The sequence below is a fragment of the Hyperoodon ampullatus genome (assembly GCF_949752795.1).
Source record: "Hyperoodon ampullatus genome assembly, chromosome: 1".
In the NCBI taxonomy this organism is placed as follows: Eukaryota; Metazoa; Chordata; class Mammalia; order Artiodactyla; family Ziphiidae; genus Hyperoodon; species Hyperoodon ampullatus.
In genome coordinates this window covers 21196182-21210486 of record NC_136914.1, presented here as the reverse complement: position 1 = coordinate 21210486, position 14305 = coordinate 21196182, and the positions used below count along the sequence as shown (strand labels likewise).

The window sequence follows — 14305 nt, the reverse complement described above, 5'->3', positions numbered from 1 at the left end:
GGGTCTCTACAGTGGCTTCTTAATCAGTCGACATGTGGTTATTGAGCACATGTCTGGTGTTCAGCACTGCACAAGATTCAGGACAGAAGGGATTATTACATATTTTGCATCATTAACAAGCAAGTTACTGCTTTGCATTCGTAAATTGATTGCATTTAAAAATAGCTTAATTTCAGATGTTGTCCAGATATGTTAGCATGATGAAAACTTGATTAGTCTCGAAAACAAAGTATCTATGAAGTTCTGAGACAGATTTGCAGTGCTCTTTCTCTTACTACATTTAGAGCAGAAAAATTGAAAATAAATCATACATTTTACTATTTACTAGTCAGTGATGTGTCATTTTGAAGAGCAGATGTTTTGAGATATTGACGAATGTATTTCCTGCATCCGGTGTCAAACTATTTTCCTGAAATCACTGTCAGCGTTTTTACTAATTATGTGATTATTGAATTTTCCACATTTTTATAGTGTTACAAAAGATCTTCAGCAGAACTCTTTCACAGTTGAGAGTTGTTACTTTTTTTTTAAGAGAGAGTTGTTACTTTTTATGAATTACTTTTTATTTTAAAACTAGTACATGCCAGTAACCAAAAATTTAGGAGTTTAGGAGGATGTGAAGTTAAATGTATAAGTTATCTTTTTCTTCAAAGCAGGAGGACTATTAGTTTTTAAGTGATTTATAGGCATCCCACCCAAAATTATCTAGGATTAATAAACATAAGACACAAATAAGTGCTTATGAATTATGCATCATCACTGAGAAATAGTTATTCATCCTAATGGTATGCAATCTAACGATTGTGTTGCTATCTTTGTAATATTTCTTAATAATACTACGTTAACATTCCTATTCCTTCTTATAAATAATAATGAACAAGGTACTTCTAAGAAATTTTTAGTCCGTCTTGTACATATATGAATTTTTAGTTTTGACTTACTGTTTTTTTATTACTCTCCTTACTCTACTTAGAGCAAAATGGAACTTTATATTCCAAACTGGAAAGTAGTCTATTTTACATCAAGTAGTTTAACTGATTTACCTTTTCCCTTTCCATATGCCCTTGCATTATAATGTGCCACTGCTTTCAAGAGGTAAGTCTTTCATGCATCCTTAATTAATTTTAATTTCATTGGACTGCAGTTTCTTCTAACAGTTCTTATGTGGGATTTTGAAGAACCTGGCCTTGGAAGATACAAAACATGATATGATAGTAATATTTTTAAATGCTTTTCTCTTTACAGAAAACAAAAGTGACAGAGTTAGTATCCACATTACTGGAGAGAAAATATGGTGACTTATATATGAGTAAACAGCATGAATGCCCGATTTTTGCAAAATTAGGCTAAATTTTGCAAAACAGCTGTAATTTAGAATAACCACATTTAGCCTTTTCAATAAGTTTGGTTTTGCTTTGCTGTGTTGTGGTGAATTCCTTTATGGTAGTAAATAGTAGTGTTTAACTTTTATCATAAAATATATGTGGGGTTTGCTGTGTAATGGTTTAAAAGACGTAATGTTCGGGGTAATTTGTATCAGTCAAGACTATTAGAAGACAAAGATAAAGATAGAATGTAAAGCATAAACATATGTACCACTAGTGAATAGTACATATAAAACTGAGTTGTTTTCCAAATTCATATCAAAACCCAATATTTCCCAGGTAAAATCTCTAAGAACCATTTCGATTTTTCAGCCAGTGTTACTGAAAGGTTGAGAACTCTATATATGCAGCTGTGTGTCCCTGGATGATAAAAAGTCTGTACACCTTTGCAATTAGTTAAGAGAGTTAAATACCAGCTTGTTAAGTGTCACAGGTAGTTGGCATAGGCATTGAAAATTACTGTGGTATAACTTCAAAACCTTGCTTTTGTGTCTGTTGGTATTGATGATAAACTGGTGATTACTAGCTTTAAAAATAGATAAAAATCACATTAGGTAAGAACTTAAATTAATTTTGTGTTATGATTATTCTGAGCATGTGCTGAAATTTCCTTATCATCATACTCTAGAGTAGAATTGGAAATATGGAATATCTATCTTAGACACACTTGAGGGATTAACTATTGAATTATTAGAGCAACTTTATTCCAGTGTGGCTATGATCTCACTAATTGAAGAGTTTCATGTTATAGACACATAAGAATATTGTATAGTGCACTAGAGAAACATCCCCAAGCCCTGATTTACTGTCTATTTAAAAATTCTATACACAAAGATTTTCACTAGTTACTAGATTCCAGTGTAACAATTTGACTTATAAAGGGGAAAAAAATGGGACTTGGAAAAATAAATTTAAGCATTTAGGTTAAATATACATTTTTTTAAAATGCGGATTAAGATTCATGAATTTTTTCATTATTACTAAGCATTGTGCTAGATGTTTTTAAATGCAGTATGTGATTGAATTCTCAAGTGATAGAGTTAAGATTCAAGCCTAGGGTTTTTTGAAGCCAAATTTTGGTGTGTCTTGCCAAATTTTTGGTTCTGTCACCTGTTTGTGCCCTGGGCTTATTTCTTTTACTTTGAATTAGTATTTGTTTTTCATGGTTATAGACTTGAGGATAAATAGAGTGAATTGAGGCTACATGAGTGAATAATGTGCATCAACTACGGTTGGGTTTGATAATACTTTTTTTATGTTGAGTCGCTGGAGGATCTATTCTAACAACAAATCTGTATTTGTATAGTTTTCAGAGTGCTTTCAAATACAAAAACATACACCCTTACAAGAATTCTGAAAGATGAAGAAATTGTAATCCATTTCACCATTGAGGAAAAGGAGGCTTCTTGGGGATTGCAGCTTGTCCAGGCACAGAGGAAGTGGGTGGTATAGCTAGGGTGAAAAGCCATGTCATCTGACTTGTCACGTTGGCACAAATGCCACTGTGGTGTATGATGGGCTATTCCACTTGGGCACATTTTCTAAAATTCATGAAAATATCTGTTCAAAGTATTAAAATTGGCATCTTTAGGTTTTAACCAATCAACCCTCTGCTGGCTACCCCTTACCACATCATAGAATATTTCCCCCCAACTTCATTTTGACATAAAACTTTTCCCCTCAATTTTAAAATGTTTAAATATATATCTAAGATTTTATTCTGAGGTTATTCAGAGGAGGTTATTTTGAAAAACTCTTTCCCTACTATTTAAAATAGCAAGGCAGAGGAGAAAATGCTTTGCATTATGGTTTAGAGAAGAATAAATACCCATAAATTACTGAGATTAACTTAATCCTGCGTCTCACCCCCACTCAGCAAAACTCAGCCCTTTATTGAGTTAATGAAACTGACTTTGACGCGTGGAAATACCGCTTAGCTACAATGTGCAGTCTTAGTATTCAAACTGGTAGGCAGTTTTTCTCACTGCGTTTATAATGAGTAATTAGTTACTCTGACTAAACATCATTACGGTAGGATTGATTCAACAATGTGTAGAGAAGCTATATAGCGTTTTATACTTTCATCGTCTCTATACATAATAGAATGTGAATATATTTGTTTTTAATGATTTTATGCTTAATAGGCTATATGAATGAATTATGTCTTTCCTCTTTAGGTGTTATTAACCTAGTTCTTTTATCATATCAAACATGCCTTTCTGGGCAATAATTAGGTTGCTGATAACACAGAACTCTGGAGTTCCTACAAGTGAGCTCTAAACTTCCTGGAATTTGCTTCTGAATGAGGGCGATGGTAATGATGGACAGGGGAGAGTATGAAAATTGAGTAATAGGCTATTATTTATGACCCACTGCTTCATATATTTTTCATCATAATCACTTCATTTTAAAAAATAAGAGAACATTTTCAGATAGCATATTATTCCTTTATAATGTATGGCTCAGGATAATTTATGTGAGAAGGTTACACTTACTATTAGTAATGAATGCTTCTTATATTATGTGAGACTGAAAGATTTTCTCTTAGTCTGCTCTGATTTTAAAAGTGATTCTAAAATGATCTGTTTCTGTATCTTACATCTTATTTATATTTTAATCTCTGCCTTTTGTTAGGAACCATGGTAGGAATTTGGATTCACTCTAAAATAAATTTTATAAAAACCTAGAAAAAACTTTTAAATAGTGAATCTTTCTTGGTATTAGTAACTTGAGACTTCAACTAGCATTAACATATAAAATATTTTTCAGTGTTTTTTGGAAACAAACAAACACAGATAAAACTGTTCTCTAAATAATAACAGTGTAACAGAATTTTGACTAACACTTGTTCATTTTTGTTTGTCTGCATTTACGTGATTATTTTGAAGCATGATGTTTGGTGTAATGTCTTCATTGTTTTGAATTCTGTTATTTCATTTTTTCTTCTTTTTTTTTTTGGCCTCATCTTTGTTGCCCATCATCCTGGGAACATCACTGTCTTCTCTACTCTATCACATCTTTCTGTGTGTGTGTTATTCCTCCTTCAGTAACCCTGGCACTGTGTAAGTACCTCATCAGTGGTTTCTTTTCTAATTTTCATCATTGTCTCTCTGCAACTTTTCATCTGGCTTTCAACTTAACACCATCACCAAATTTTGTTAGTCCCTTCTCATTGCTTAGAATTTTCAAATATATTAGGAGCCTAGGAAACTTGTTTTCCATGCTACAGAGCTTCGTGTGAATTATAAAACCCACACTTCTGCAGTGGAAAAACTTAGTAAGCTAAACCTTCAGAAAGATAGATTATTATTACAGACAGTATGTACTGGAGTTAGAGATATGGTTGGGGCCTCCCTTGTTTAATATTTTTTAAAATTTTGAATAAATTTGCTAATTTTGAATGTCTGTATCTTGAAATAAATTGTTTGCTCTTGATAGTTGAATTTATATTCTATCCCAAATACATTTCAAAAAATCAAATTATTGAGATTATTCCCTTCTTTAATCATAGTCATGAGAGTTTCAAAGCCAGTAAATGTTTAGAAACTTTCTATCACTTGACACAGACCTTAAGCTGTGGTGAGTGTCACAAAAGAGTCTAAGACGTACTATACTTTTCACAAGTGTGTTGTGGCTAAAAAATATTCTTAAGTGGTGACACTTTATTAATCTTGGTGTCTTAGCTTAACACTATTTTTTTGTATTTTTATAGTCCAAACCTTTTATAGAGGATAAAATAGTCTTATAGCTGAAATTGGCACCATTTAAGAGTAAACACTTACTGACTATAGATAAATTTAAAACTATAAGTTTAGTAGCTTAAATATAAAGTTTTTCAAGTAATTGCATAAGATAAAGTGTTGTCTGTTTAGGAATCTGCCAAAGACAGTGTATTTATGAAATAGCGTATGTCTATTATTTTCTAATTAAAGAAAATTATGTCTATTTTAAAAAGGGTTAGGAGGTTTTGTTCAATATCAGTAAAAGATATTTTAGGTATTTCACTCCTGGAATATTAAAATTTTATCATAAATAATAATTTGAATTACTATTAAAATATACTATTAAATATACCATTAAATAGTATTAAAATACTATTATTAGTATTATGTATAAATACTATTGATTCTGTTCTTTATAGATATGATGACTTGTAGTCTTAGAACATGCATTGCAAATAATTTTTCTAGTAATCATAAAAGAACACAGTATGTTACTTCGTGTTAGTTAGTGTGGAAAGCACTTTACATACTTTACCTACCTTATTTATTCCTCAAAACAACCCTTTAGAGTAGATGCAGTCCCCATTTCTCAGGTGGTAAAAATCGAGACTTGGAGAAGTTAAATGGCTTGTATAAAATACACACTGAATGGAGGATGTATGCTTAGAACTACTACCTGTCTGACTGCAAAGCTAGTGTTAACGTTAATTCTATCATGTCACTGGGCAAAAACTCTTCTAGTGTACTGAGACAGTTTTTGATGGTGTCCCTATTAAAATGACAGCAGTCACGTGGCATTCTGATAGCAATGTGATTTTTTAGCAGTGAGTTAACCTAGCAGGTTTTGCCACACACATCTGGCCCTCTTAGGGTATTTTCTCTGCTTGGATCTTGTGCCAGTTGTCTGCTAGTCCAGGCTCAGTTTCCTTCTTCTCTTCTGAAACGAAACTCATAATTTAGTTTGCATTTATCCTATTTGGGGGGCGGGGTTGAGAAGGGAGGAGTATTTATAAAGTTACCTAGATCTTAGGTTAAAGTGTTAAAATAATGTACATTGTAAATTCCGTAATACTGGTATTTATGCTTTCCTAATAGAAAAATGAGTAGTCTTAGCAAACTCAAAGTTCTTGAACTCTGTAGTTTACACATCCCTTTCACATATATTATTTCATTTAATCCTGAGAACAGTGCTACTTTATATGTGGTATTCTTATAAATGAAAAAACTGAGACTCAGTGAGATTGACTAGTCAAAAGTCATAGAGCCACAATTCATATTTTGGTCTTTTGATAAATATTTCATTGGTTTCTGATAGACCACAGCTCTTTACAGTGGTGAACCTGTACCCAACTTTATTTAGGGTTAGGGATATCTGTACACATAAATGAGAATACTGTAGAAAATAAGTTGTGACCCTTTTCAAAATTGTGTTTGGAATTGTTGGTTTAGCCTGTACTAAACCATTCATGGCTCCTGGGCCCAGTGAAGAAATGATCATTTAATTTTGTGAAAGCCAACATATTTTAGCAGCATACGGGTATTTAACAGTGGTTGTGGATGTAGTCCATATCTGCTTTATTAGCCATAAGATGAACAATACCAGTAATTTTGAATTGTTTGATTTTAATTACCGTGGACTTCGCAATTTCTTGTTATTTTCCTTCTTTTCTCATTCTTTTCTTTTCCTTTTCTTCATGTTGAAATCTCTCTTCTGCTGCCTTCTTCTGTCAATTAAAAGGAAAATCCTACCCAAACGGTAACCTTTCTGTTGAATAGCCATCTATACTATTATTTTATATTAGCATATAAGTACCTTTTTCTAAACTAATTTTAAAAAATAACCTAGTCTACTCTATTTTAGAAGGATGCTTTCTTTTTTTAAGAAAAATTGTTACTGAGTATACTTGAAAAAGCAAAATACACAAAAGGAACATTGAGGATTAAATAAATGTATAAGTTATAAATAATACGGGAGAAGATATTTTGTCCTTAACATAATTATAAATATTTTAATCCTTTTTTTTCCTTTTGAACCCTAGCCCACCACGAAAACACATTATGGATCGTTATACAGAGTTTTATCACATACCTACTCACAGTGATGCCAGTAAGAAGAGACTGATTGAAGATACTGAAGACTGGCGTCCAAGGACTGGAACGACTCAGTCTCGCTCTTTCCGAATCCTCGCCCAGATCACTGGAACTGAACGTAGTAAGTGAATACCTAGGGATTCTAATGGATGAATATTTCTCTGCCACAGAGAGTGGCATTTAGACTGATGGACAGTTATTGGAAAGTAGTAGTTTTCCTGAGACAGTTTGCTTTTAAATTATGCCATGCATAGTGGTAGTGAATATAAGCAACCAGCCCAGGAGAGTTATATTGAAAAGTGTAGCAGTAGTAGTAGTCATAGTACTGACTATAGCGTATAGCCAATGCCAACGTGATAAGGAACTTTTTTAGCGGCTCTGTGTAACTTGACCATTTGGTATTAATCGATACAGGTTATTGCTTAAGTGATTTTAAAGTTAAAAAAAAAAGCAAACTGACATTGGCTATTGCTTATTTTATTTCAGTGAAAGAACCTGAAACTGATAATACAAAGAAGGCAAAGTAAGTTGTCCTTTCTTTTGGTAAATTGAATGCTTTCCTTTTATGAATGGTCTCAATTTGTGTTTTTTCACCTTTTCAAGTGAATGGTATGGCATTTTGTCTTTGCACCTAGGAGCTAAGCTTAACTTTGGTGCCTTTTGTGGGACTGAAGTGTACAACTTACAGATTTTTAAATTAGTTGATGCTGTCTGAATTTTTTGTCTGCGGCTTGTTTTCTTCAGTATTGAAGTGGGTGGGCAGAAGGGTACATCTGGGGGCGCTTTGCTAACACGACAGATGTTTGTGAGCGAGTTCATGTGTTGTCTTGCAGTCGCTTTGTTTGGGGAATAAAAATGGACGTTTCCAAGGGGGCTCTATGGATTAATTTCTGTACTTCTAAACATGCTCTATCCTTGAAATCTTCGCTGTTAAACAAAACAGCTCTGTGAAATGAAGCTTTTGGAAGGCACGTTTTCTGCATGGTGATCTAAGTGTAGAAACCTTTTCTTTCTCTTTCTTGTGACTCTTCTATCACTCTCTTTTCTTCTTTCTTTTCTTTTTATTTCCGCAGGGAAAAGACACCCCTTCACGTCTTTAGTCCCAAATACACAAAATTACGTGACTGGCACCATGAAGTTTCAGCACGCGCTCTTAACGTACAGTGATTTATGAACCTTGCCCCAAGAGCAGCCAGCACATGCCTTTTCGTTCCCTTTTTCTTTTCCTCCAACTTCGTAGCAAAATCCGTATTAAATTTGCCTTACGAAAGACAAAATAGAATCTTTTCTATACTTCTCTAACCATTTCCTGCCATTGTGAAAACAAGGAGGATGAACACGTGTTTTGTGCTAGTTGGTAGCTCACAAATGTTAAACCGAGAGAGCGAAGTAAGGAGCCAGATTGATTCAGTGGATTTACATGTTTTTATTGTTATTATAGGAGTAACCTTGGAAAAGGAATTCTTTTCGTAAGTGGAATCTGGTTGGTTGGTTGAAGCAGAGGTGGATGAGCAAATAAGGTCCTTGTCTAATTTGGAAAATACTTCCTTTATGTTACTGCATTTCCCAAGGTTACTTTATTGTAAAGTTCATTATTACGTAATGTTCAAAGTGGGCTGTAAACGCTTCTAAGTAAGCAAATATGAGGAGGCAAGATAAAAGAGAAATGACTTTGTTAGAATAGAGTTCATTACAGATTTGGGTATTTTTGTAAAGCAGAAACTATTGAGGATGACTGTCTGAAGAGCAGGAGGGCCCAGATTTGGCTCCCAAAGAAGGAAAGAAGAGAATTCTGCCCCTGTTTGCAATGGGGAAATAATAGTGTTCGTTTGGTTTCGTTAGTTTTAAAAATCCTATTTTCTACCAAAGCAATTATTTCTAAGCTGGTGGATGTGTTTAGGATATAGACAACTTCTAGGTATTAGCTAGTAAGTTGTAGAAAAGATAGCTTTGCTTTATTTCTAAATCAGGGGAAATGAACATAAAATAAATTGCAATATGAATGATTCTTTATGCAACATCAGAGAAATATTTTACTTAGTGATATAAACTATTATGCATTGTTGCTGTTCCAAGGAAGCTCTGTTTTGGGCTTTACATGCAAGCTAAATATCTGACCAGAAATGCTTTCTATCTTGTAATATAATGTATTATATATTAGATTAAATTCAATAATAAATGCATTTTGAAGTTTGGAAAAGTATTGTAATAAAGTTGCCTTTAGCTTAGCTTTGTAGTTGTTTTCTGTTTCCTTGAAGCTAGTAACAAGCCTTCCAAGACGTACATTATCACTTGGGTAAAATAAATAATTCTCCTGACATTTAATTTGGACAACGTTTTTAATTTTGTGAGGTTGCTAAAATGTGAGTGTGGAATATGACAAAGATCCATATTTTTTTTCCTGCATTGTTTCATTATTTTACATAACGTCTTATGTGAGGAACAGGTGAGATCAGTTAGACTGGGGCACAACATAGAATGAGGCTTTGTGTGAAAATTATTACTGAAGCATCTTTGCTTGCATTCAAGGTTCCGTTTTTATTTTTCCAGGTTTTCTTGATTTTAATATCACTGTAGAGTAGGAAAACTGCCTGATAATTTTGAGAAACTAACATTAATTTTAGTTAGTGATTACTATTTAAAATTTGGCATGCCAAATGCATTTTTTAAAATAATTCTAGGATTTATCTATGTTTGTTTTTACTATATAATATATTACGATGTTTTTCTTTTAATTTTATCAGTACTTTTTCAGATGCTCCTTATGATTTTATGTTTCTGACATCAATCCCAGTTACCACTGTGTCTCTGGCCTCTGTAAGAAAATCTATTTACTTACACCAGCTTTTCCTATACCCTTTAATTCTTCATTGATCTCAAAAGATGATGCTTGAAAGAAGAATCAAATTCTCATGAAAATAAATGGTCTGGGTAGAGTAAACATGGTATTTTACACCAAGAACCAAATTTCTAGAATAACTTCAGAGTTGAGAGAAAGAAAGAGCGTTTTAGGTAAATAAATGAATTTTTCCTTAATAAAGACAAGAGAACGTATGTATGCATGTATGTAGAGCTTTATAACTCGACATAGGTGCAGTTGAAAATAGGAGTTTAATACCTTGCCTAATTAAAGATAAAATACTTGATGTCTTACTGAAAGCATAGATTTAGATAAATGGAATGATCCACATTTGAGCATGAGGGTAAATGTTCAGCCAGGATCGCAAAGGACATTCCATTTGACCCTGTCAGAGGATAAATTCCTGTGCTCACTTAACCTCCTGGGACATCTTATAGTCCAAGCTTAAAAGCTAGCCAAAAATTATAAAAACTTCTTGCAAAAATATTGTTGTAAGTCTAGTGACCTAATTTATAGCTTGTTTTTGTTTGTCTCTCTTATACAGACTTTCTTTATCACAGGCTTGTTTTTCATGTAAAATTAGAAAGTTACTCTTCAGAACTTTCAACAGTTTTTCTCGTATAATATTTTACCAGCCAGCAGATAGAATGTCTCCCACACAGTCAGTCTTTTTGCTACTTGAAAAACAATTATCTGTGGAAACAGAAACCTACTCCTTTTGTATGTCATTATGCCCTTTAGGAAGACTCTGGTAAAAAACGTCCTAGAGAGCTTGTTTAATAAAAACTGTGGTGTTAAGAAAGAGAGTAGCAGTCCCTTCTTTCATTCTTTTTTTTTTTTTTTTTTTTTTTGCGGTACGCGGGCCTCTCACTGTTGTGGCCTCTCCCGTTGCGGAGCACAGGCTCCGGACGCGCTGGCTCAGCGGCCATGGCTCACGGGCCCAGCCGCTCCGCGGCACGTGGGATCTTCCCAGACTGGGGCACGAACCCGTGTCCCCTACATCGGCAGGTGGACTCTCAACCACTGAGCCACCAGGGAGGCCCTTTTTTTTTTTTTCTGAAATATAGGATGAATCGATTTCCCAAGACAAATAATTTTGCAGTAGTTGTGTTGCTGATGTGTATTTAAAATCTTATAAATTGTAAATATTCATTTGTTGCCTGCATTCATTCTTTCACATGAATAATTACTGAATGCTTAAATTCCAGGGTGTGCTAGGGATTCAGAAGAATAGCATATCAATATATAAACAAGATAATCTAAGATAATTGTGTTATCAAGATAATAAAATAAGTTAATATAAAGGAAGTTTGGCTTAGGTAGGGTGGGATTACTTAGATTGTGTGGACTTCTGAGGAGATGACCTTAATGCCATCACCTGAGGGAGGAAAAGGGGTCAACCGTGTGACCGCTTGGGGTGAGTGCTCAAGGCAGAGGAAACAAATGTAGGAATCTGGAAGTGGAAAGGAGCATGGCGAGTTCACAGAACCAAAAGGACAGTGTGGCCAAAATGTGGCATGTGAAGGGAAGCATGATCCAAAAACATAACGCTTAACGCATAGAGGAAAAGAATATACGTTCCCAGTACTGTCCACAGCATTTTAAATGGGAAGTTGTCTGATTATCATATCTAACCACCTTCAAGTAAAATTAGAAAATGAAGAATCGGGGAGGTTATCAACTTGCTAAATAAAGTATACCCACCTAGTTAGTACCAGCCCTGGGCATAATGATCAATTTAATGCTTTTCCCATTGAGACCCATGGAAGTCCTAGAAATGTAGTAGATGTTGGTAACATATTTCTAGGGAACAGAATGCCCCATAAACACACATCAAGTCACTCAAAAACAAAACTTTCACGTGTAGAAATGTGACATACAATGCTCTCTTCATAATTTAGTGATGAATTTGACAATTTAGTCTTCTCTATAAAAACCTGTCTTGGTTTTCACATGTCATCTCAGCTCCAGCCACCCACCCCCTCCTCCAAGGCCGCAGTCTCCGCAGTCTCCGTGAGTAGCTGCCCACATGCAGTGAACTGAGGATCGGGGAGGAAGCCTGGCCACTGTCAGGCTGGCTAACTGGGGAGGACCTTGCTGGCTCTGTTAGGTCCTGGTTTGGACCTCGGTTGCATCCATTCTCTTCAGCGTGGGCCTTGTCTTCACCTTCTCATCATTCTCTCTGTATGGGACACTTCTCATCCCTTCTCCTACATTTTGAAATCAGATCACGGACACCATTTAGGGAGATCATTAAAGTGAAAGATCAGTTTAGGATAGCCTGAAACGTATATGGAAGTCAAAAGAAAGACACTTTTCTTTCCCTTGAGTAAAGGATGTTTGTCGATTCCATTAGAAGCACCCTGGGAGTAATGAGTAGGTAAAGGTATTTCTATTATAAATAACTTTTGTTTCCTACCTTGGTGTTTGTAGGGTTTTGTTCTTTATCCTTGCAATAATGCAAGTATACTGGCAAAAAAAAGAAAGAAAAAAGAAAGAAATCAAATATAATCAGGGCTCTATGAATGAATGAATGGAAGAAGAAACTTCAGCACAGAAAATTAAGATTAACTCTGAACAAATGTGATAAGATATTGTAACTGGTGAGCGGCAGGATAAGTTTTGTAGCAGTAATTTGCCATATGCCATTTTTAGAATGACATGTGTTAGTCATTTAATGGGTCATGTACTATGTTTTATTTGAGCACCTCTGCCATTTCCTTCACATCTTTAAAAGTTTACCTCTAGTTCTTCTCTCCTGGGGGGGACGCTGCTGCTGAGCGGCCTTTGGAAATGTGTAAGGGGATATTACAGATCTTACAGGGTCAGGAGGGCACTACGGGGGGACCAGGGGGACCAGCCGTCTTGCAGTGCTCTGAGTAATCCCACGGGATCGAGCATCATCTGCCCGAACGGCCAGGGCTGCGCCCCAGAGAATGCGGGCCGAGCGCAGATGCTCCCTCATCACTGCTCCTCTGCTGCCTCCTGAGCCCGTCGCCTGCACATCCTTTCCCACAGCACCCCACCCCCAGCCCCACCCCAACATCTACCCCAACCCCACCCCCAACCACACACCCCACCCCACCCCCACCCCAACACCTACCCCAGCCCCACCCCAGCCCCTAGCCCCGCCCCCAGCCCCAACCCCACCCCACCCCCAGCCCCACCCCAACACCTACCCCAACCCCGCCCCAGCCCCACCCCCACAGCAGAAAGAGCCTCACTTCTGAAGTAGCAGTTGTGCCGTTTCTACCACTCTCTGGCATCTCCGTTTCTAATTTGTACCGTGGATACTTGTCTGCATGTCCTAAATCTCCCAACTAGAGTACGAGCTCCTTGAATACCAGAGTCTCGGTGTAATATAAATTGGGAGGAAAAGGCATTCTAACAGGCATGCTACTTCTTTCTAGACGTTTATACACAAATAGATATGTAAATATACCATAAAAATATAAATATTTATGTATGTAAATACAGTTGCCCCCTGAACACGGGGGGTTAGGGGCACCAACCCCCTGTACAGTTAAAAATCCACATGTAACTTTACAGTCGGCCCTCCCTCTCTGTGGTTCCACACATGTGGATTCAACCAAGCATGGATCGTGTAATACTATAGTACGCATTTAGTGAAAAAAATCCACGTATAAGTGGACCAGTGCAGTTCAAACCCGTGTTCTTCAAGGGTCAGCTGTATATAAATATAGAAATTCAGTTTGAAGTTGGGTGTTAGGAGTGTAAGCTTCATGTCTAGTGAACTACTTCTTAAATTACAAATATTCTATATTAGTCAGCTGAGGCTGCCGGAACAAGATACCCAAACCTGATGGCATAAACAACAGAAATTTATTTTCTCCCAGCCCTAGAAGCTAGACGTCTAAGACTGAGGTGCTCCCAGGGGTAGGTTTCTGGTGAGGCCTGTCTGGCTTGCAGATGGCCACGTTCTCGCTGTGTCCTCACATGGCCTTTCCTCCAAGAGCTCTGGTGTCTGTCTGTTCCCCTCCTTCAAGGACACCAGTCATTTTGGATTAGGGCCTCAACCGTTATGACCTCATTTAACCTTAATTACCTCCTTATAAGCCCTGTCTCAAAAATACTGTTGCATTAAGGGTTAGGGCTTCAACATGCATCTGGGGGAGGGACACAATTCAGTCCATAATACACACCAGCTACCTTTCTGTATTAATATTCATTTTGGCAGACAAGCATTTAAGAAAAAGTTATTCTGCAGTAGAGTCACTGACTTAGAC

General features: G+C 36.0%; 1 protein-coding gene across 1 annotated transcript in view; it reads left to right on the top strand.

Annotated features, from left to right (window-relative positions):
* Positions 1–14305, top strand: part of PDLIM5 (PDZ and LIM domain 5) — a 239259-nt gene that overhangs the window by 126685 nt on the left and 98269 nt on the right. The window contains exons 6-7 of the mRNA XM_079699411.1: positions 7147–7319; positions 7685–7721. Of these exons, the coding sequence (XP_079555537.1) occupies positions 7147–7319; positions 7685–7721 (210 nt within the window). The remainder of the gene's footprint in view (positions 1–7146; positions 7320–7684; positions 7722–14305) is intronic.